This window comes from Tachypleus tridentatus, chromosome 9 (genome assembly GCF_004210375.1).
Source record: "Tachypleus tridentatus isolate NWPU-2018 chromosome 9, ASM421037v1, whole genome shotgun sequence".
NCBI lineage: Eukaryota > Metazoa > Arthropoda > Merostomata > Xiphosura > Limulidae > Tachypleus > Tachypleus tridentatus.
In genome coordinates, this window is record NC_134833.1 from 50764213 (window position 1) to 50788351 (window position 24139).

Genomic DNA, 24139 nt, shown 5'->3' on the forward strand with positions numbered 1-24139 from the left:
ATTTAATAATCTGGATAGAGTTTTGTAAACAAAAATATTTAATACAGTAAGTGGAGTTTAGTAAACATAAATATTTAATAAAATAGAAGTAGTTCAGTTAATCGGAATATTAAATACACTGGATAAAGTGCAACAAACAAAAAATATTTAATACACTATATGGAGTTTAGTAAAGAAAAATATGTGGTACACTGATTAGAGTTCAGTAGACAAAAATATTAATTACAATGAATGAAATTTAGTAAACAGAAGTATTTAACAGGTTTCCGTGTAATTGTTTTTGTAACAACGTTCAACTATTACTTTGGATCGTGAAACATAAAACAGTTAAAACTACCAACAAGAATATTCATAAAATCCAAAACAAACAGGAATTTTTCTGCAACTTTTTTTATTCACCGGCTTACAGTTGCTACAGTAGCATGCATATAAAAACAAAAATATTACGAAGCAACAATAAGTCAACTAAGTAAACACACTGCTAGAAAACGTGGCTCGTTGTTGGTTAGTTCTTCGTTTTTGAGCTTTACTTCTGCTCTATGTGGTTTATCCGAAGCTTTTTGTAGAACCAACAATAAGCTGAAAGCTATTCTAGTGTGATGAACAAAAATTAGCTCTTGCTACAGCTAACACAACCATATAGATATAACATGGCATTTAAAACAAAATATAAAATTTACGCTATACAAACATGTCAAAGAAAATTTACAAATATGTTTACAAGCAACATCAATCACTTTTAACGATTATTTTGAACATATAATAAAGGATAAAAATTTCTAAGTTGATTAAAGTAACAACCACAAAACAATATCACGGTAATATATCTTTACAATGCTACAAAGCTTGAAAATGAAACTTATCGGCGTCATATTTATACACAAATAAAAGCGACAAAGTTTACACAAAACTGAACGTTGTCAAGTCTGCACTTATAAGTTACTAATCAGTTAATGTTCGAGACAAAGCGGTAGTTCACAATCTGTACGTTTAAAACCTGGATTCTATAACTTATATTCTTTCTGTTACAACCTTTTAAGAATGGTAAAATGTTCGTACATGCACGCTATCTTTCTCCTGGCGGAGGTAGGATGCAATTATTTTCAAAATGTTTGTATTTTTTTTAACCCCTGTCTCCTGTACGATAACATTCGAAAACCAGATTCAATTCTAAAACATCATCAGTTCGTATAACTGTCTAAGTTTGTTATTATGTCAAACATTATTTCATCACATTGCTTTTGTATTGTGTTGTTTTTTTGCAAGTACAAAATATTAGACAAATTATAGTCTTTTATAACTATTACTTCCTTAGTTCCGATACGACCTGCAGATTTTTAGGAAACATGACGGGTGGTATCATTATGTGTATGTGTGTGGGTGTAGCAAACTAACTTTAACATTTGTAAGCAGAACTGAAGAAGATATAACAAGTTGGGAGCGCGAGAACTGGAAGTGTTCGTTAAATCGTATTATATAACAAGAACCAAATTACGTTTCGTTAAAACATTCTTTTGATTTCTATGAAATAAAACTATTTTCACATTATGGTATTATATCTTCAGAAGTTTATTTTGATATTTAGTTTCCACCGATATCGATTTACAGTAGATGAAGCAACGTCCACCAAAATTAGCGATAATTCCTGATCAAGCAAGTTAACTACGTAACCAGACCTGAGCAAGTAATAACTTGGTAAATAATGTTGATAATTTTACATATACCTCGCTTTAAGAAGTTGTTGTTTTAGTTTAGAAAAGCCCCCCCTAGTATAACCGTATGTCTACGGATTTACAACGCTAAAATCAGCGGTTCGATTCCCCTCCGTGAGCTCAGCAGATAGCCCGATGTGGCTTTGCTGTAAGAAAACATACATTAACTTCAGAAAATCCATAAAAGTTACAAATCAAAATCACAACAATTAAGTAAACGTCCCGCCGCATTAAAATTTACAAAACGCAAATCTCTCTTGCTATTAAAAGTAAATTTAAAAAGTAAGGACTTTATTATACTTCTACATTACTTTTACAACAGGAAAAATTACTGCAAAAAATATACTTAAATGAACAAAAATGTTCTACAGATAATGCCCAGCACAAATCACTTGTTGAGATACAAATCACGTTTCACATTTATTTTATATAAAATGCTGTATCACTGTACTAGTGAATCACGTGACTGCTGCACTACTAAAATACTTGTCACTTAATTATCCGTGAGTCAACTTGAAAACGTTTGAACTTAAATATTGTTCCACCGTGAAATCTGTGTTTCGTATTCTTGCCCAAAGCTTCACGAGGGATATCTGCGCAAGCCGTCCCTAATTTTGAACTAATAAACTAAGAGTAAAGGCAGCTGGTTAATAGTATCCACCGCAACCTCTTGAGCTACTCTAATCGAATAGTTGGATTTGACTCTCGCTCTTATAATGTGGTTACGGTCCAAAAGTGTGAAACACGAATTTTGCGGCAACGAGACGCCAACCATAAACCCTCGGACTTATAAACTGCCACTACGCCACACCAGGACACTAATGTGAAGAGAATCTGCGTGCGCTTAATTCACCATCACGAAATGGTGTTATCATAATACAACACAGCGTTGATTGCAAACACTCGAATAACAACTACATATATATATATACACCCCAACCTACATAGTTACTTACAACCTACGAGTGTAAAATTTGAGATACCAAACCATTACTCACTATTAAAGCTATATTACTAACATATCACATTACTACAACAAAGCCAATCATCGAACTCGCATGATTACAAACAACCAACTTCTAAAGAATAAGCAGCCTGTTCACGAAAGCAACTGATCCAAATAAAATAATATTAGTTAACAAAATACACAACTAAAATACAACAATATACTGCTTTGTTAACTTACTGGCAGCGATCCCAAGTCACGTTGCAGACAGTTCATTGGGGGTCGTGTATTAACTCTTCACCCCAAATCAACGTTTTTCGTGTTTACTTGTGAGATAAGAATCACATATAAATGACTAACTATTTCTTTCCACAGCTTAAGCTGTAATTACAACACAAAATATCTATTAAGTCGACTATAAACTTTTAAACATCTACACGAACTCTAACCTTTATTATACTAATACACCACACCTAAAGAAAGTCAATTTGGAGATATATACACAATAGTATAAATTATAGAAACAGTGTTTAGGCTCTCGTGTTTCTTTAGTAGCAATTTATCTACCTACTAAACCTAGATGAATTCAGTCTAACATGTTAAAACATGTTTTAAAATAAATTGTCACCCAGTTAATGTTATTTATCACTAATTTTGTACAACAGATGTTGCAATAGCCTAACCTACCGACAAATGAAATACAGTTCGTGGTTCCAGTAGAGCAAAAATTACTACTCTATCATGCAACATACAAAATTAGATGTAGCTTTTTTCATTGTAATAAAAGTTTATATTAATATTTTCTACCTTATGTTTCTACAGCAAAATTGTTATTATAAATCTAACATATTCATTCCACTATCTATTGTGTGTTCTGTATCTTAAAGGTAAAGACATAGATATTAAAGTGTTCTACATTTTCACAGTTTTATAACTGGATCTATTAAGTCGGGTAAAAGCTTGTATTAGTGGTAGTACTTAGATAGAATTTAAACTAAAATAAATGTAATAATTTATTCAGTCATAACAAGTAATAATAATATATCGTCTGGTGTTGAAGTTTCGTAATGACCTAGATTTCTATGTGAGATTTTCATAAAGACATGAATTAACATGTGAGATTTTCACAAAGACCTGGATTTCCATGTAGCGTAGTTAAATACCTAGATTTTCATGCGACTTTTCATAAATATCTGGATCATTATGTAATTTCTTTTCGTATTTGAAAACCGCGATCACTTATAAACGAGTTGAATGCCAACAAATCCAAACTTACGGTAACACGCAAAGCTCCATGTAAACTTCCTACTTTGTATGATCGTCCAAAACGTAGTTTCAAGCTTAAGTTTCAAAATGCTTCCACAAACAATAAAGTATCAAATACTGGTTTAAAATAGGTATATTTTTTTACAAAACCAATTTTAATATAAACTACTGTATTAATGCCAACTGGCATGATTAATCAGTCTAGTAGCTGGATAGCATAAATAAAGAAGTCGCCTAATCCTTCGACCAGCTTCTGGGTGGCTTTTTTCTTTTTCTTTGTTTTACAAGGCGGCTGTGGAGTAGCGGAAGAACCGGCGGCTGTAGGACCGGTCGTGCCCACGGAAACTGCAGGGCCCTGCCGCTTGATTGTTTGTCGCCTCCCGCTCAGTTGATCGGGTAGAGGGCAGAGGCTTTCACCCTTAAGACGTTTCATCAAGCTATTTTTCTCCTCATCACTAAGGACTCCAGAGATGGCTGGTCCCAAACTAAACTCCTCCAAACTCATTACCAAATACCGAACATAATACAAGAGTTTTCCTAAAACCGCCCTCTTGTTCATAGGAGTAAGTTCAATTTTCTGGCGTTTACATTCTTGGCAAGCCCAGTTCATCAGAGCGTTAAAACTGTCAGTTCTGATTGTACTTGGATGGTATCCCGAGTAACAATATCCATCACAATATCTTTTTCCAGGTTCTCAAAATCGCCACTGAGTAGCACGTGATCACCATGATAATCAATGATAGAGACACATTTATTTAACAGTTCGTTCTGCAAGTTTTGTCCTTCATCGTGACCATTGCTACCTGATAATTTTTTCAAATAGCTTAATATCCCAAGGACATTTTCCTTTGTCACATTATCACACAGATACTGGAGGCAGATGGTAGACAGTTCCTGTAACAGATATTTTTTGGACGCGGTAAGCAGCTGCATTGTTGTCTGATCCGAATTAAGATACACCTCATCTGCTCCACGATATACATACCTGAAAGAAACAAAATCAAACAACAATCTAAATTTCAAACTAACAATAATTAGAGAACAACGTTTAGCATATAACAAAGAATATTTTTATTATTCTTCGGCCTTGTATACAATAAGTAGATATTCAGTAGTGTGACAAGTAATATGCATCAATACATCTGTCCGATCAATAAAGCTTACCAAAAAATTACCTTTTATTACCATTGGTAACAATACATAAAACTAATAATTTTCTACCTCATTCGTATTCCTATTGTTTATTTTATTTGTGACTTTAATGTTCTTGCTTACTAAAAATTCTTCCAGGGTTAACATTCTTGTATTATCTCGTGTGTTTTTTTTTTTTAATATAAACGAGCGTGACATATTTATTCCAGTTTTTAAGAAACTTCATTAACCTCATATCATTTAATGTGTTGTGCTCCTCAACAGACGCCCCACGCTAGTACAGCGATATGTCTCCGGATTTAAAACGCTAAAATCAGGGGTTCGATTCCCCTCGGTGGGCTGAGCAGATAGCCCGATGTGGCTTTGATATAAAAACACACACACTCCTCAACAGAATTTCTTCTCAGTTGGTTACTTAGCAGTTTTTATAAAACTCACTAACTCACCTTAAAAGAATTTCGAAGATATGTGGTTCAACGTTCTCAATCCTGAGGACAGTAACGGAGTCTTCATTTGTCACCTCACACGCCAAAAGCGACTGAAACACAGGAGAAGCTGAACGTAAAATAAACGAATGACCGGGAAAACGCCAACACTTCTCCCCTTGTCCAACTAAAAGAATGACGTCACAGTGGTCCTCACTGTTGTACAAGACTTGCCCGGGAGATGGAGCAGAGGGCAGTGGCGAATAGTCACGGTCCCCTGCATGACGTGGAGAACCGGTTAAATCCGACATAACCTTGACAGAGGGACGTCAATAAACACCGGTTGCTTTGCTGCAGGTGTGATTCGGTGCTAAGCGAGCTGACGGAGTGAGAGTGTGGGAAATGCTTAGAAAAAAATGTCCTCTGAGTGGAACAGTGTTTTCGTTGCAGGACGCTTTAGGCAAAGATTTGCAGTAACCACTGTTTATGAAATAAAATAATAAAACATGAGTTATTAAATAAATTTTAATAAAAGAGACTACAAGTAGATAGTTTTATAAGGAAAAAAACATTTACCTTTCGACAGAGCAACATTTTAAATTTCTTTCTCACTTGCATACAAGAACATTTAATTGCGTACATCAGTACATAAAGCTTAGTTCCCTACGTATCCTAGCAACAGAGATAAAGTTATCTGAATAACATCTACAATTAAATAGTCTGAAAAAAAATACTAATCACGAAATTTCTTACTTAAACATCTTGATTACCTATGTTGATACTGAATTATTTTAATGTGAATAAAAATGCAATGTGACAGATACTGAGTAAATATTAACTTATGCAATTCAATGTTTTAATGTGATTTTTATTCACTCTTGAAACTTCTCAATTGTGTCACATTAGCGGGCCCCGTATAGCCACGTGGTTAGAACGCTCGATTCGTAATATGAAGGTCATGGGTTCGAATCCCCGTCACACCAAACATGTTCGCCCTTTCAGCCGTGGGGCGTTAAATGTTATGTTCAATCCCACTGTTCGTTGGTAAAAGAGTAGCCCAAAAGATGGCGGTGGGTGAAGATGACTAGCTGCCTTTCCTCCAGTCTTACGATGCTAAATTAGGGACAGTTAGTGCAGGTAATTCTCGTGTTCAAAACAAACAAACACAGTAGTGACTGAGAAGAAGCTAGTTCTCTCGTGACATTTAAGAGACTATATGTACTGTATTTAAAGCCGACGAAACGAGAATAGAAACCTTACAATGTAACTGGTATTAAGTTTATGTTAAATATCTTCGCCTGTTCTATTTGCCTGTTTGTTAGTATTTATTATATCAACTCTTCATATGGTTTTAACATTTTTAAGTATTTATTACAACAACTCTTCAGATGGTTTACACCTTTTTTAGTATTTATCATAAGAACTCTTTAAATGGTTTAAGCGTCAGAACAATTATGGAAAGTATTTCTTCATTTATAAACAATTTTCTGTCTTATTCACGATTTCTCAGTCTCACAGTTTCATACTACTGAGAGAAAATGAGAATCGTATAGTTTTAACAACACCAAACTTTTATGCGCACGAAACTACAAAAAAGTCAGTTTCTTGTGACACTTGAAATGCAAACACACATTTGGACACTTGAGTCTGTATTATATGTGTGTATGTTTGCACATTATCGACGTTCAGGATTTATGTTAAATGTCACGCAACTTTATATTTTGTTTGCCTAATCCTAATTATCTAGTCAAAAATTCTTTATTCACATAATAAACAATACATTTCTTTAAATACAAACTCATGGACTCGAATTTGCCTCTTTTCTGAAGAGGTAAATGTACGGTCACAGCAGTTGTACTCGAAGGACCATGAACGGATATTATTATCGGCTATGAACATGCAGTTGTCAAAAATGTTTTCTCACATAACCTTATGGCGCGCTACAAGCAAGTTTGTGTATAACATATTCATGAATTACAACGTAATTGGGATTTCCAAAGACCTATAATGGTTTCCTGAGAGGCCCGGCATGGCCAAGCGTGTTGAGGCGTGCGACTCGTAATCTGAGGGTTGCGAATTCGCATCCCCGTCGCGCCAAACATGATCGCCCTTTCAGCCGTGGGGGCGTTATAATGTGACGATCAATCCCACTATTCGTTGGTAAAAGAGTAGCCCAAGAGTTGGCGGTGGGTGGTGATGACTAGCTGCCTTCCCTCTAGCCTTACACTGCTAAATTAGGGACGGCTAGTGCAGATAGCCCACGAGTAGCTTTGCGCAAAATTCAGAATCAAACAAACAAAACCATAGCAGAAAAATGTTGAGTTTCCATGTGAATAATTTCTGCGACTGGCTAAAGTTGGACTGTGTCATCAAGATTTTACGAGGACTTAGTTTACTACAATCCATCTAATGAAGAAATTATATCAGCATTCACCACAACAGAAAAAGATTGAATTTTCATATAAATAATTTCTGCGACTGGCTAACGTTGGACTGTGTCATTAGAGAGAAGTAACAGCGTTCATTATTGTATTTCTTAGTCATTTATAGCTGATAAGACCACCAAAAGAGTGTCTCGAACCTTAGACTCTTAACACTATAAATATAGCTGGATTATACCATTCTCAGTCTACCTCATGAAAGACTTGTGTGTGCATTTTAGTTTTACGATTTTTTGCGTAATCTTGCTAAAATCTAAATTTAATGTAAAAATACTTAGAATTAGCAGATATATCAGAAGAAAACTCGAAACGAGTGGGAGTTTAAGCTACAATTTACACAGTCACAAGATAATCTGGATAATCATAAAGCAGTTCTTGACACATATACATCTGTAAATATGGTTTTAACATTAAAGCAATTTCGTAATTAAAACCTTTTCCAACGCGCATATGAGCTTTTACATTCTATGGTTTCTTCTGGAATTTCAGATGTGTATATGTTTCATGTACAACGTTTATTATTTGCTTTCTTTATTTGCATTTCTAATTCTTTACGTTTCTCTGCGATACCTCTTTACCAATTCTACAAATGCATGAAATAACTCACCTTCCAAACGGCTAAATTATTTTGTGATTAATTAGGCTTTATTTTCCGACCATGGTTTACAGTCTTGAACACTTGACCAGAACAAAATCATAGAAAGAAACGACAAGGGAATGGAAAAGTAAAAAGTTGGAAAATCACTACCTCAAGAATATTATATATATCAGTAAGATTTTTCAATTTTCTTTTATTACTTAGCGAGGTAAATTCTTCTCTGATTACTGTTGTTTTTTATTCGTTTTTTCCTCCTATTATACTTTTCACACAAAGCTACACAAGTTTAGATTACTGTGTATAGTCTTCCCTGATTTTGAACTGATAGACTAAAAAAAAAGAGAGAGAAATGTTAACATCATTCATCGGAAACTGTTTAGTTACTATTGTGTAGCCAAATATTTAGATTTGACCATCATTCTTCTAATACACTCATGGCCCCAAAGTGCAGAACGCATATAATGAAATGAGAACCATGAATCATTGAATTTGTAGTCTGGAGATGCTTTTCTCTAAGTCACTAATAAAAATATGCGAGTTTCCAAATATCTTGCAACGAGAAATTATAATTTCCGTTTTGTAATAACTTCGATTAAACAGGCAACTGTGTCAGTTGCAACAACGTATCATAATTATCCTGTGAATGATATAACGCATTTATACGTATCTAGTACATAAGATGAGAAATAATGATAACAGGAATGTACGAAGGTAGTATAACTTCAGAAAATCTAGTGTGAATGATCATAATTTACAATTATTTTTATGCAAAAACTAAGGCGGAGCAGGTTTAAAGATAATTTCTAGAACAATACACAAGGGACTATCTATTCATAGAAGTTCCTAATTTTAAGCTTATAAATTACAGAACATTCAACAGCATCCACTGCTAACTTCTGGGTTTTTCTAGACTGATCAGAATCCAAACCCGCGATTCTTATTTAGGAGGTCACGCAGTTTGGCAAGAGGTTATAGGTCGGAGTCAGAGAAAAGTGTTTAGGCCTTTTGTAATACCGTTATCATATATTGTATAGGGAAGGTGAGAATGCGGTTGCAGTCACTTAAGATACATGAATGCTGCTACATTCTCTGGCGCCCATAAACAACACAAGGACTCTTTTTGTGCTGCTATAGATAATAATCCATAACAAAGGGTCGAAACTGTTAGAGGACAAGCGGAAATATGTCCCAGTAGTGTCAGTAGGTATCTCCATATCATTGGCTAATGGTAGAGTAGTTAGATGGAAGCCACATCTCACTCCAGACAATATCATACGCCAACAGCAACGAGAATCACAGATCTTATTACATCCTCCTGTATTTTGTAACACTATGGTTGTTACCCTAGAAGTCCAGTATTTGCACAATTAGCGAATAATGTACCCAGCTGGGTTTGGGAATTATCCTCAGAAGAACTTTCGTTGAACTGTCTGCAAACCACGACGAAAGACGAAGACGTGGGATGTCATTTGAATAGATGGACGATGACAGATATTAGTTTGTTAAATGATAGTCACTGGTGCCCCGTAACTTGTAAAACCTATACCTGTCAATACCAGTGACGATTTTACCAAACAATACAAGATTTTCATTCTTACTGAAGCTGCTGCTCATCCAACCTGAATCACAAAAAGATGGCTTGACGACTACTACATTACAGCTTTTTCGTAGCTAGGACACTTACCAAATATGGATCGTATTTAGCATGCGTGGTTCATCCTTGATAATTTCCTGAATAAATGCCCGAAACAACTAACTTCTAAGGACATCCCGTCCATGTTCTTTGCAAGAATTTTGGTGCAATTCTCCATACTATCTCAACTAAGATACGATAAGTAACCGCATTTCTGACATAAACATTTCAAAGAGCAGATCAGACAAATACGATTAGTAATATTGCACTATTTGCATTTAGTTTGTTTAATTATACAGTAACAATTTTTTTTGCGTGGTTATATATTTACTTACACATAGACTGTGTATATGTTTTGAGCTCCGTTTATTCAGTTTTGGAATAATATGGTAAAACACGCTTTTCTGTCTCTAGTATATAATCATGTTAACTTACCTATAGCAAATCAATTTAGAAATAACACGAAATTGTTTACTTTATTATTTATGAAACAGATGTCAGTTCTGCAGAGATTTATTACTCATTTCTAAGAGTCAGTCAAAAACTGATTATCTATCCTCAATAGCCGAAGTCAGCTACTTTTATTGTGAGTCACGTGTTTTTATTTCCAATAAGTCAGTTCCAAACATATAATTTTATTATGACTTGGTTAAAACATAGTCAACAAATAACTTTCATCGTTGACCATATATTTTACTTTCCTTTAGAGCGACTGGAGCACTTCTTTCTCATTTCAGATTATATCACATGTTCCTTCTTTTCTTTGCTATTTCTGTCACTCAACAATCTAAAACAAAACATGTATACAATTGCCGTATGAGAAACATTGAAATAAATAACTCATTGTGTTAATAACTTATACATATATATTTACAATGATTAAGTTGCTTAAAACGTGAAAAATATTCAACTGTAAAACACATAGTACCTACAATTAATGTATTCTTATAGCCTTATTCATTGTTTTTGAGAGCTAACATTGAAAAAAAAAGGACAGATAGATAAAATATGGTTTACAGTTGCTGTAACTTTCTTATCTTTGTTGATGGGTACTATTTACTTGTAATAAATTTGCAGGGCCTGACTCTGTGAAACTGACAAGAACAAAGAGAACCGATTAAGAATATAGAATTCAAAATACAGTTCCAAAAGAAGAAATATCTATTTGCATTAACTAAAGAGCTTCTCCCTGGAGGTTCAGTGGCACGTATGAGAACTTAGAATGATGAACATCGTGCTTCGATACCAGCGGTAGGAAGAGCGCAGACAGCCCATTGTGCCGATTTGTACTTAACAATAATCAACTTAATTATAGGGAGTAATAAATTACGAAAGATGAGCTTACGTATATTAATACTCGTGTCATAATCTTCAAAACACTCCAGTGGCTCAGCAGTATGTCTGCGGACTTACAACGCTAAAAACCGGGTTTCGATACCTGTGGTGGGCATAGCACAGATAGCCCATTGTGTAGCTTTGTGCTTAATTCAAAACAACAACAAAATAATTATCTTCAAATCAGAAAACCAGTAGGTTTATCTGTCTATTCAACTACAAACAATTCTTATTTTTGAAAAAAAGTGTATCATTATTACAAAACTTAAAATGTTTATTCAGTATTAATGTATAGATGAATACAACAAATATTTACTCACAAAATTTATTGTATATCATTTAATCGCAGTAACCCTTAAGTTCATTATGAATTTTTAAATAATATCTTCAAATTTCTCCCCATAACAATAAGTTTGTAAGAAAGCTAACCATAAATTACCTATATTAAAGAAATAAATATAAAAATTTATTCGCCAAAACAATAAAGGAACAGTTACAAGTCTTGCAGATATTAAAACTGTTACTGTTTCTACTTGTTTGAGCACTGAGATAAAATATCCAAAACTAAACATTCCGCTTTATTTCAAACTCACCTCTGTTTCTCAACTACAGTATTATCTAATACGTTTTGTTACATGTACCGCACATGAGCAGCTGAAACTTTAATAGTTTTGTTTATATGAAGTTAAGCACAAAGCTATACAATGGGACGTCTGTGCTCTGTCCACCAGGGGAAATTTGGATAGGGAGACTTTTGTTGTACACGCATTTCTCTGTAAATAACAATACTCGAAGTTTTGCCTACCTTTCAAAAGAAGCTTTTTACTAAGTGACAGCATTATGTGTTTTAAGCTCTTCAAAAAAACATGACAGATTATTTGACTTGGAAACATTTTACTGGCATCTGACAACTACAGATCTACTACAATAGTTATATATAGTAGTTGTTACTATCCTAACTGTGTGCCAATAATACTAGTCAAAATATGAAGATATTTGTTGACAGGGTCACATGTTTACGTTAGCTACACAACTATACTGTAAAAACTGCTGTAAGAAGTTCTTAGTCGCCTAAATACGTATTAGTCATATGTCTGTCTGTCTCTATTTTTCACGCCCTGTATCTCCAAAATGGATAGTTGTAAGAAAAAATATATATGTATGTTCCAAAATGAAAATGCTTCTTTCAAGAGTGCATTTCAGGAATTCCCAGTGGTACAGCGGCATGTTTGCGGACTTAAAACGCTAGAAACCGAGTTTCGATACACGTGGTAGGCAGAAAATAGATAGCCAATCCTGTACTTGTGCTTAGCTTCAAAACAAATAAATATTATGGTGAAATTACTTTTTTTTTCAATTCCTAAAATTTCATATCAAGATCAACATTGATCCATAGGTCTTCATGTGTACTGAACTGTAAGAGAATTTCACAAAATATTCTCTTTGGCACTTCTAATAGATATAACAACTGTCAAAAAGTGCTCACTTTGGTAGCAGTATTTTCTGACGCTCATTAAAATGACAAGGAACGGTGGCAGCGGGTAAAAAAATATCCGCGACTACTTTGCAAGCCTCAGCTCTATTATGCTGGATGCACCCAAAGCATTGAAATTCATAAATATTTACCAACAGTGCATTAAAGTCTCCTTTGCTTAAAAACAAACACAATATAATTTTCCTTGTTTAAATAACACACGGAATGACAAAATACGATTGTAAACGACCCACTTGACAATCATATTGGATATACGCCATGATTCACACCTTTGTTTTGATTTCACACTTTATATTTATTCACCATTATTTTTATTAATTTTTCCGTTGAATTGTTTCAAGAGACATCTGCTAGTTTTGATGATTGAGTTTCGATACATCATACAAGTGACAAAAACTAGTCAGGTAGTCTAATTTAACATCTTGTTTCTCATACCTGTGTTTTATATCCGTACAAACGCGGTGGCGTTTCTGTTAATGCTGTTTTATCTTTCTAACACAACGAGACCATTAAGCCTTCTTCTGGACTTAACCCCTAAACAGGCCCGGCACGACCAGGTGTTTAAGGCACTCGACTCGTAATGTGAAGGTCGCGCGCTCGAATCCCCGTCACACCAAACATGCTAGCCCTTTCAGCTATGGGGCGTTATAATGTGACGGCCAATCCCATTATTCATTGATAACAGAGTAGCCCAAGAGTTGGCGATGGGTAGTGATAACTAGCTGCCTTCCCTCTAGTCTTACACTGCTAAATTATGGACGGCCAGCACAGATAGCCCTTGTGTAGCTTTGTGCGAAATTCAAAACAAACAAATAAGACTCTTGAATTTCCATTACTGGTCAGCAGATACTTGTACATTAATATCCCATTAAACTGTTGTTTGTTTCAAATTTTAAGGAAATATATAGGATAGCGTTTAACCGTCCATAATTTTGAACTAATAGATTAGAGAGACGGTAGCTAGCTACTCAATAGCACCAACCACCAAGCATTTATCTACTTTGTTTGATGGGATAATGAGACTTAACAGCAACTCTTATAACACATACACGGGTTAGAGCGCGGAAAGTTATTGTGGCAATGGGCTGCAAACCATCAAATTTCTGGTTCACAATTCAGACGTGTTAATTTCTAAGTTACCCAAAGCGCTATCTATAACACAGTAGAGTAAGGTTATCTCTAACATTTATATTTACAATGTGTCAGTGCCGAAACGTTTTGTAATTCATGCTAGTTTATATTGGTCAAAGTGGTCCGAAAACTAAATTGCAGTGTTTCTGAAATCTAGTTTTAGAAAAGATGGTTGTTTGTGACGGATTGTAACTTCTTTAATGTTTTTCACATAAAGAAAATAAAGAAAGTCAGTAGGAAACCATTAATTGTAGATGTTTTTTTTTCATACAGAAAAAAATACGAATATTCAAAATCACCTAAGACGAATCACGTTCCCTTTTCTTAGCCTGCTTTAATTGTTTATTTTAACTTTGTTTTTGACGAAAATACATGTTTGAAGCTAATTACTTCATTCTACAAGTTAGGTTAATCATCAAATGCCATTACGATACCACAGGAGCTCCACACTTGTTATCAGAAGTAATTATAGTTTATTAAACAGAATAAAATATTCACAAGTGTTTAGAAACACTATTGCAAGTTCATCTATTCTATTGGATAAAAGGTTTGGTAAAATTACGTACTTAAGAAAAACTAAGTAGCATTCCCAGTTTTGTTTTTATCTTAGTTCTTTAATGGTCATGTTTATATAACTAGGATGCAGAACTGGAACTTCTGGTGATAGTTTAAAGCGCTATCATTGGAGTTAGCTGGTTTACATACTAATAATCAAACTTTGCAAACTTAGCATGTTAGTTAAAAGTTGTTAACCAGACTGCTTCCGGTTACATGTTCCTTGACTTGCGAGATAAAACAATCACAAAAGAACTTGACCTAAAGCGTAGCGTAGCGGACGTTTGAGTAAAAACAGGAAACACTACAAAACGTGTGCTTAGCACGTGATAAAAAACAATACCAGTTGTTTCTTCCACGTTCAACAAAACACGTTTAAAGTTTTTCCAACTTGACTGACTCCAGACGCACCGATAAAACTAAAAACATGTATACAACGTACGAACTAATGCAGATGTATTACAGTTAACTGGTATACAGGAAGACTTGAGAGAGGTTTCTTTTATCATAGTCACCACAGAAGATTTTGGCAGAATGCTACCACACCATGTTTCTCATTTTTCTGAGCAGATCTGTGGATTGCGTTACTACATGAAAACCATAAACGTATTACCAAATACGTTTACCAAGAGAAACAGACTGTTGAAACCATGTACGGTTTTATACTTTGTGTTTAAAATGAAAAGTTTTTTTTAGAAACTAGTAGAGTTTCAAGTTAACTTATTATATATTTAATATTAAACAATTATTTTCAACTTAACAATTTATATTTTCCACGATGTAAACGTGTTTAATAATATATATGTTAATAAAATTTCTTATATTGAATGTTGTAACAGAAGTGAAAATGTGATATTTAAGTCAAAGACACTTCAAATGCTCAAAACCAACCCAATGAAAGAGTCAATTTCTTATGTAAAATGTATACATAAGAAATATAACAAATTTCCCTTGATATTTCATTAGATAAGTAATAATAATGATAGATATGTCAGAGGAGAGAACCAGTAAATCTGACTGGTGGATATGTTACAACAATAACAAACTTAATGATGTCTACATAAATATTATGTGCATTATACGCCACAACGAACTCGCTTATGTACACATGCGTACTAAGCTAAACAGGCACAATAAACAATGCCAATACGTCAACTTAATAATGCATGTGTTAAATAATTAATATTTCACTACATTTTTAACCATTTGTGTATTATTATCTTGATACAATGTTGTTTGTTCTTTACGATCATACACTTTTACAACATTATTCTTCAAAAAAGTGAGTTACTTTAAGACTTTTATGGAATAACTGATTGAACAAACCGACCAACAAATACGTACTGGTTATTTCTCTAGGGAATTGAGTGAAGTGGAAGTGTGCACACGGGCATATACGTCTAAAATATAACCCATTTACACATACGGTATTTGTATTCTATAAATACGTATCACTGATATCGACTTATATTTTCATATTGTTACCATCCCGTGCTAACCTACCGTGTAGTTCGAAAAATAAGTAACTGACAGATATCCAATTTTGTAGTTTTATATATAAAATGCAAAGGCTTCAAATATTAACTTATATACAATAATTTACAAAAGTGTACAAAAGAAAAAAAAACACTCTTTCTTGTTAGATTCACGTAGAAACTGTCTCTCCAATTCAACCTAATCATTTCAAACGTAGTATGTCAAAATTCAGCTTCGGGTTGTAAATTCAAAGTTCCAGTTATTAAAGTTCACGGTTCCAATGTCCACTGCACTAACACTTGTAGTTATTTTCAACAAGTTTCAAAAACACAGGACTTACAGAAGTTACAAAAGCTAAAACTAATTATTAACCCTAAACTTACTAATTCTTTCGAGTCGTAAACAAAAAACTAAGAGTAGATTTTAACAAAAAAAAATTCACGTTTAATATCTAGGTTCAAAAACTCTTTCGAGTGCGATACACATATTCGCTCTCTGAAATGGCCACTCAAACTAAACTAAACCATACTTCTAAAAAAACGCCTCTCTCTCTTTCTCTTCGAGTGTTTGGATGCACTGAAAGTTGCTTACTAGCTCAGCACTTTAGGACATATCCGGCAAGGCCATGTAGTTAGGGCAATCGATCAGCAATCTGAGGGTCTCAGTTTCGAATCTCCATCACCACAAATATACTCGCCATTTTAACTGTGGGGGCGTTATATATTTAAAGTCAATCCCACTACGTGTTGGTAAAAGATTTGGCGTTAGGCGGTAATGACTAGCTGCCTTCCCTCTGGTCTTGCGCTGCTAAATTAGGGTCGGCTAGCCCAGATATCTCTTGCGTAGCTTTGCGCGAAATTAAAAAAACAAGCAAACAAATAAATTCTCTCTCCTGACGGAAACTTGAGACTTTTTATATAGAACTCAAAACAAAACCGTTAGAGAGAGTGAGCGTGCCAAAAGCCGTAAGTTACACATCAGGTATCAGGCGATAAACCTTGAACGCTCTTACAAAAATATGTCATCGCAATGATATAAAAAAAACATAATAAATAATTACATAAATTGATTTAGAGAGACAGGAATAATCGATCACGAATGGCCACAAGAAACGATCAAATTAAACAATTCAAATTATTAATGTGTATATGAGATGGTCTTATGAAAACCTATATCAAACATTACCTTAGATATCCTTGCGTTTTACCATTTGTCTTGTTCTTTCTCGCTACTTGTCTGAAAACAAATGTTCACTGCGTAGTTTTTAGTAGAAAAAAAACAGGCACATTATCCCTATTGACGTGTGAGGGGAATAGGGGGAGAAATAAGCGTGTTTGTGATGTACGTTTAGCGCAAAACTATGCAATGAGTTGTCTGCATTCTGTCCACCACAGTGAATCGAATACCGGATTTTAAATGCGTGAGTTAGTTGTCATTCATCAAAGGACAAAGGGAGAAGAAGTTTGAGATTTATAAGACAGCAATTCTAACGATATTATTTAGACTGTGGGTGGAAGAACGTAAAGCAGTTGACTGCACGAGTTAAATAACAATTCATAATGAAAATCGAGACAATGATTCTGATTTTATATAAAACAAGCCTTTAAAAAAAAAATTAGAATATCGGATCCGGCATAAATTAAGCTGTATACATGCAATAAGAAACCACTGAACATTTATTTCCTTTCTTTTCAATATATTTCAAATATCAGCAATCATAATTAGGTTTATTGTGTGCCCCATCTTATTTATTGTAAAAAAACTTCATGCACACAGACAAGTTGTTAATATCATAATTACTGACATGAAAATTCAACGTAACAACTATTGGTTTTCTCTTTATTTACGTTTCATCTTCCGAACAATTACCTTGCCACTCTCAAAAATTAAATACAGTATACAAACTTTAATAACTAATATATACATTTACGTGCAGATGTAATATCTCTTCCTTTCTTTTGAGGAAATAAAAATAGGATAAACTACCATGAAACTTCCACTAAAGATGAAGTGTATACATGTAATTCAAATCAGTGTTTAACCTTGTTTCCTTCTGTTTTCCTAGCGGTATCTCTTTGAATTGTAGATGATGCATTGCACGTGCGCTTCAACAAGACTCATTATTACTGGTGAAGCGAATAATTTGTAATTTCTGATTATTACTTTGTTTTCGTCACGAGCATGATTTAGACTAAGTTTGTTCAGTAAGTAATTTTGCTGTGAATATATGGACTATTTCCAAATCAATACGTTAAGATTGTTATTTATTGCCATAATAATATATTTGGCATGTGAACTAACGTTTTCAAAATATGAAACAAATACAGAATTGTAGCATTTTGGCATCAGAGCAAGAGGTGGTCATTTCAATAAAAAGATTATTTCGTATTCTCAAGACGCCTGGTATGGGTATTAGCACTTTAATTAACTTCAGGTTAACCTGAAGATACCCTAAGAAGGGCGAAACGTTGTTCTGTACTTTATTTTAATTAAAGTGTTAATGCCCATACCAGCCATCTTAAGAATACATTTTCACTTCAAGTTGGTTTCTCATCATCACGAAGGTTCTTCTGTATCACAGCAGCTTGGAGGTTAAAGAGCTAGCTCATAATATGCAGGATGCGGGTTTGAATGCTCGCCTTTTCAGCTGCGAGGGCTTTATAATGTCAATCCCAATGTTCTTTGGTGAAAGAATAGCTCAAGAAATGGCGGTAGGTGTTGTTTATCAGTTGTCTTCCCTTTAGTCTATCATTTCTATAGCAGATATAGCTAGCGCAAATAGCCCTTGCGTAGCTTTTGACGAAGTTAAAAATCAAACAAAATTCGTGTTAGACAATTTCAAGCTTCATGCGTGTCAGTAGCGCTCTGGAGTGATATGGTGCAATATGCAGCTCCTATATCGCTCTCACACACACACACACACGTTTTGAAGGTATAAAAATAGAACCAGATCTATGAAAATGCAACATTTTCATCTTCGAGGAGCATGCCCTTGTCACATACACACCGATATGATTTTTTCCATTTATTTTTTCCCACCCAAAGTAACTTTTTCATTTATGGGTTTGACACTACTTCTCTGAGCAGCACGTTGTTCTGAAATAGAGGCCCATAATGAATAACACATCAAATATCTGTAAGCTGTATGTTTGTCACATGTTTTGTTTTCTCTCATATATCAAAACAGTGGCATATTGCAGTAACATGACTGTGTTTCAAAGCCAGTTTTCCAACGAAGAATGGTATGAAACATACAACGCTTTTGTGGTATTTTATTTGTAACCTACAGTTTGGATATTTTTATTACAATTCTAGCCAAAACGTAGCGCGTAATCAAGTTTATCAATACTGTAGGTGAAACTTGTCGTTTCTAGATATTGTTAATACTTTTCTGTATTGGGCTTGGTTTAATTATGTGGATGCTCGAACTGTGAATTCTTGGCTTCACGACCCCGGAACAAAAACATGCTCCGCACCTTGAAGCCGTGGATACCCTATAAAACGGGTAGTCAAACTCCGCTATTAGATGAGACAAAAGTAGTCTAAAAGTTGATCGAGGCCATATTGTTGACTCTAATCTGTGAGTTCAAAATTAAAGACTACTTTGCTCAAATGGCTCATGTGTATTTTGTTTTTGAGTTTCGCGCAAAGCTACACGAAAGCTAAATGCATTATCCGTCCCTAATTTAGCAGTGTAATACTAGAGGGAAGGCAGCTAGCCATCACCACCCACCGTCAACTCTTGGGCTATTCGTTTACCAACGAATATTGAGATTGACCGAAACTTATAACGCTCCTACGGCTAAAATGGCAAGCATGTTTGGTGTGACGAGAGTTCGAACCCCCGACTCTCAGATTACGAGTCAAGCGCCCTAATCACCTAGCCATGCCAGACGTTTGTGTGTAGTTTTGCTCATAAGTTCTAAAAATAAAAAAGTGTTCTCCAAATTTCGGAATAAATATCTTCTTTATAATTTACGAGGTTTAAGAATAGCTTTTTCATAACTCGTCTTATGATATCCCAAGCTATAAATGTAAATAATCAATCGCGTAAATTTCTTACGTGAAATATAATTATCCACGAGTGAAACAACAGTTTATGGTTATTATTAATTTCTTCCATAACTTTCTCTCTTTCAAAAAATATCACCGTCACACCAAACATGCTCGCCCTTTCAGCCATGGGGGCGTTATAATGTTACGGTCAATCCCACTATTCGTTGATAAAAGAGTAACCTAAGAGTTTGCAGTGAGTAGTGATGGCTATCTGCCTTCCCTCTAGTCTTACACTGCTAAATTAGGGACGGCTAGCGCAGATAGTCTTCGTGTAGCTTTGAGCGAAATTTAAATCAAACCAAACTTTCCAAAAAAATTCAGTCGCTGTCTTTAATTTGTTAAAAGTGCACAAACTTCTCTAATCTTACCGGTTTGAAATTATTGATGGTGATAAACTGGTTTACTTGAAGAACATCCATCAATCAAAGAACTTACTAAAATATAAATTCTACACGCGTTCAACGACATCGAAGCCGTGGTGTAGAGCAACCGCTATCCCTAGATTTGTGTAGATTTAATAAGCGGTAGTGACAGCTGTCGTCCTCTAGTTGAGGAGTCCTATAGTGACCAATACAAAACAAATTTCCATTTAAAGATTTTAATTTTTAATCGTCAAAAATGTCAGAAACACATAAAGAATGCTGTGCTTCACTAATTACTCACAACAATACCCTTCATGTGTAACTGATATTTAACAATTTCAGATTCGTTTAGGCTCCCAGTGGTTTCGATACCCAATTTAGAAACAGCAAAGATAGTTATTCTGCAGCTATATGCTTAGCTACAAACAAACAGAAGCAATTGAAAGTTTCAATGCCACTACAGTAATATATTCAGTTCCTTCTCATGTTGAAAACCTGGGTGTTTTATGTGATTCAGAAATAGTTTGTTAATTTAGTTTCAGTTGATGAGAAAGCATGACTCTGTGTGCATCATTAATTCATCTTCTCGTCTGAGAAATACAGTCTTCAGAAATAACTTTCATTACCAACAGTTTATTTCAGGACCTTCCACTAGTTGCTCTTCATTTTTTTAGTCATCCGTATCTTCTATGATAATTGTTTGTCGCACCCAACAGCCATGTGTCTTTTGTCAATTCATTTGTAATAAAAAAAAAAAAAACGACACTCAGGAACATGATATCAATGTTTGTGAATTCGGAACGCTGGATTCTGACAAATAAAAATTACTGGGCATAAAAAGTAACAATTGCGTTTTTATTTTTATTTTTTTTCACTTGCACAGCGTTATGTCTATGGACTTACAACGATAAAAACCGGGTTCTCAATACCCGTGATAGACAGAGTGCAGATAGCCCTTTGTGTAGCTTTATGCTTAATTCAATAACAACTTTACCACTTCCGGAATATTTATAGTAATTATAATTATTACATAACCATGTTCTTCGTATAATTATGGGAATCGTTTTCAAATCCCAGATCAACCAAAGGTAGTATTTGTTATTTTTCAAATGAATGACACTTCATACTGAGAAACTAAACGGTCAGGTCATAGACCTCAAGATTCAGGTATAAGCGTTCCTAATTTAGAACTGAGGGCCAAAGGAAAGGCAGCCAACCAGCAGCGCAACCACCTTTATAAAAAATATATGCACATACAATAAGGGCTTAAAATTATCTAAAGAATCAAGTTTTATCTTAAATATCTATGTTTGTACAATCATGATCAACTAAATATGTTGATTGCCAGACTTTATATCTAAAAGACATAACATTTCCACAATGAATTCCTCGCGTTATCATCAATAGCCAATGTTGTAACGGTTCTATTACTGGTGGAGATGTTTTTTTATTATTTAGTAAAAATGATGCAATGTACAGTCCGCTTAATGAAAACGAAAGATCTTTACTTCTTCAGATTAAAGTTCTACAACAAACATGATTTCATTACTACATTAACCAAGTGATAGGCATAACTCACAATCACTTACCTTTTACGTTTCCTGTCATATCTACAGCACAAACTTGACAAAATGCGCAGCTCAAAACTGACTTATTAATTAACTAACTTACTCATTCACTTACTAAATCAGTCTTTTTTGTTTTTATGATCATAATATTTTCTCCTCAAATCCCTTAAAATTCGATACGTCATTTGCAGGTCACGTCGCATCCAGACACTTAGTTTAGCACATCATTCCTACCTCATAGTTAACAATACACTTTTTACAATTAAAGATATTAATATTTATTCATATAACATAACAATTACAAAATCAATACTGATATATACAAAACACAAAGTACAAAATGTATTTTGGTCAATAGGGCAATATTTATTTCTTTGCTGGTTTATAATGTCTAAATCTTTTTGGTGTTTTCTTTTTGATGGCTTATGACACACATACGTGATGACCTATTGTCCATTATTGCTACTTGCTGTCTTGTCACATCGGAAGTTATCTTTGGGTAAATGGTTGATCGAATACACTGATGGCTGAGCTTGTTGATACACGGATGTAGTTTTGACAGAAATATCCGCTTCTCCTGAAGGTCGAATTGCTTCTAGTGAAGTCTTCGCTAAAGGTAAGAAACTGGAAGTTCTTTCGTTGACGTTTTCCAAAGATGATCAAGGTGGACCCTCTCTTATTCTAGATTCTGCTTAGTTGCAATTCAGATTGGCTACCCCCCAGTGGCTCAGCGGTATGTCTACGGACTTACAACACTAAAAACCGGGTTTCAATACCCGTGGTAGGCAGAGCACAGATAACCCATTGAGCAGCTTTTTGCTTAATTCAAAACAACAACAACAAAAGATTAGCTATTTTTATTATCTTGTGTTTCTCTCTTTCATAATGTTAACATTCTCCTGTAATACAAAATATTTGGAATAATGCACCAGCATTTCCATGGTTCCCTTTCATGGTGATACATAATGTTAAAGCTGTATTCATGAAGTTTCTGGAGACATTTTATTATTTAACGGTCTTTATTATGGAACGTCATCAGTCACTTTAATGCTGAATTATCTGTCTAGGATGTAAACGTTTGTCCATATAAATTATAAAAAAGTAATTAAGGCTAGAAAAACACACAGTATCTCTAATCTACTTTTGAGTTTACAATATTTCATTTCTGCATCATTTGCTGTCTTGCTATATCAGGCAATCACGTGTTCTTTCCATCTATATTGAATAAATAAAATTTATCTTCAAATTTGGGAATGATAATTCAACAGTATGGATTATTTCTTTCTTTAATTTGTAAAATGCTTATTCACAACCATCAATAGTCGAACAAAACTATGTAAAGGAAGATCCAAGTTTGTTTGTTTTTTGAATTTCGCACAAAACTACACTAGAGCTATTTACGCTAGCCGTCCCTAATTTAGAAGTGTAAGACTAGAGGGAAGGCAGCTAGTCATCAATGCCCACCGCAAACTCCTGGCTACTTTTTTACCAACGAATAGTGGGATTGATCGTAACATTATAATGTCCCCACGGCTGAAAGGGCGAGCACGTTTGGTGCGACGGGGATTCGAACCCGCGACCCTCAGATTACGAGTCGAACGCCTTAACCAGATCCATGTCAGAGAATGATTTTACAAAACAACTGTGATTAGAGTACAAACCAAAATTTTTCACCATACTCCTATTTATATGCTGTCGACCAATTATAAATAAATGCAAACTTATTTCTGTATTTAGACATTTCCACTTTATCGACCATGTGTCCAAGGAAACAAACTGTTGACGAAACATTCCACATTTCGCAGACTTCAGTTAAATGGTGTTTCTTTTCCTCCGTCGATCCAATACTTTCTTTAACATATTATAAACATAATAAAAGGTTAGTGAATTTATTAACTCGTAAACTGATTTATTTAAACAATAAAGTTTTTATCTCATTTGGGCGTCCAAGTAAGTTCTGTTTACGATTTGTATTCTTCTGAGTTCAT

The 24139-nt window shown here is 34.5% G+C and overlaps 2 protein-coding genes across 5 annotated transcripts in view; both read right to left on the reverse strand.

Annotated features, from left to right (window-relative positions):
- The window catches only part of LOC143225228 (homeobox protein BarH-like 1), a 96484-nt gene that overhangs the window by 36126 nt on the left and 36219 nt on the right, over positions 1-24139 (reverse strand). The window lies entirely within an intron of this gene.
- The window catches only part of LOC143225227 (BTB/POZ domain-containing protein 6-A-like), a 41900-nt gene continuing 18135 nt past the window's right edge, over positions 375-24139 (reverse strand). For 2 of the 4 annotated variants that reach the window (XM_076454277.1, XM_076454276.1), the window contains 2 exons: positions 5523-5981; positions 375-4909 (listed from right to left, as the gene is read on the reverse strand). In XM_076454277.1, coding sequence (XP_076310392.1) covers positions 4534-4909; positions 5523-5812 — 666 coding nt within the window. In that variant the 5' untranslated portion in view covers positions 5813-5981 and the 3' untranslated portion in view covers positions 375-4533. The other 2 variants (XM_076454278.1, XM_076454279.1) reach the window with 2 other exon arrangements.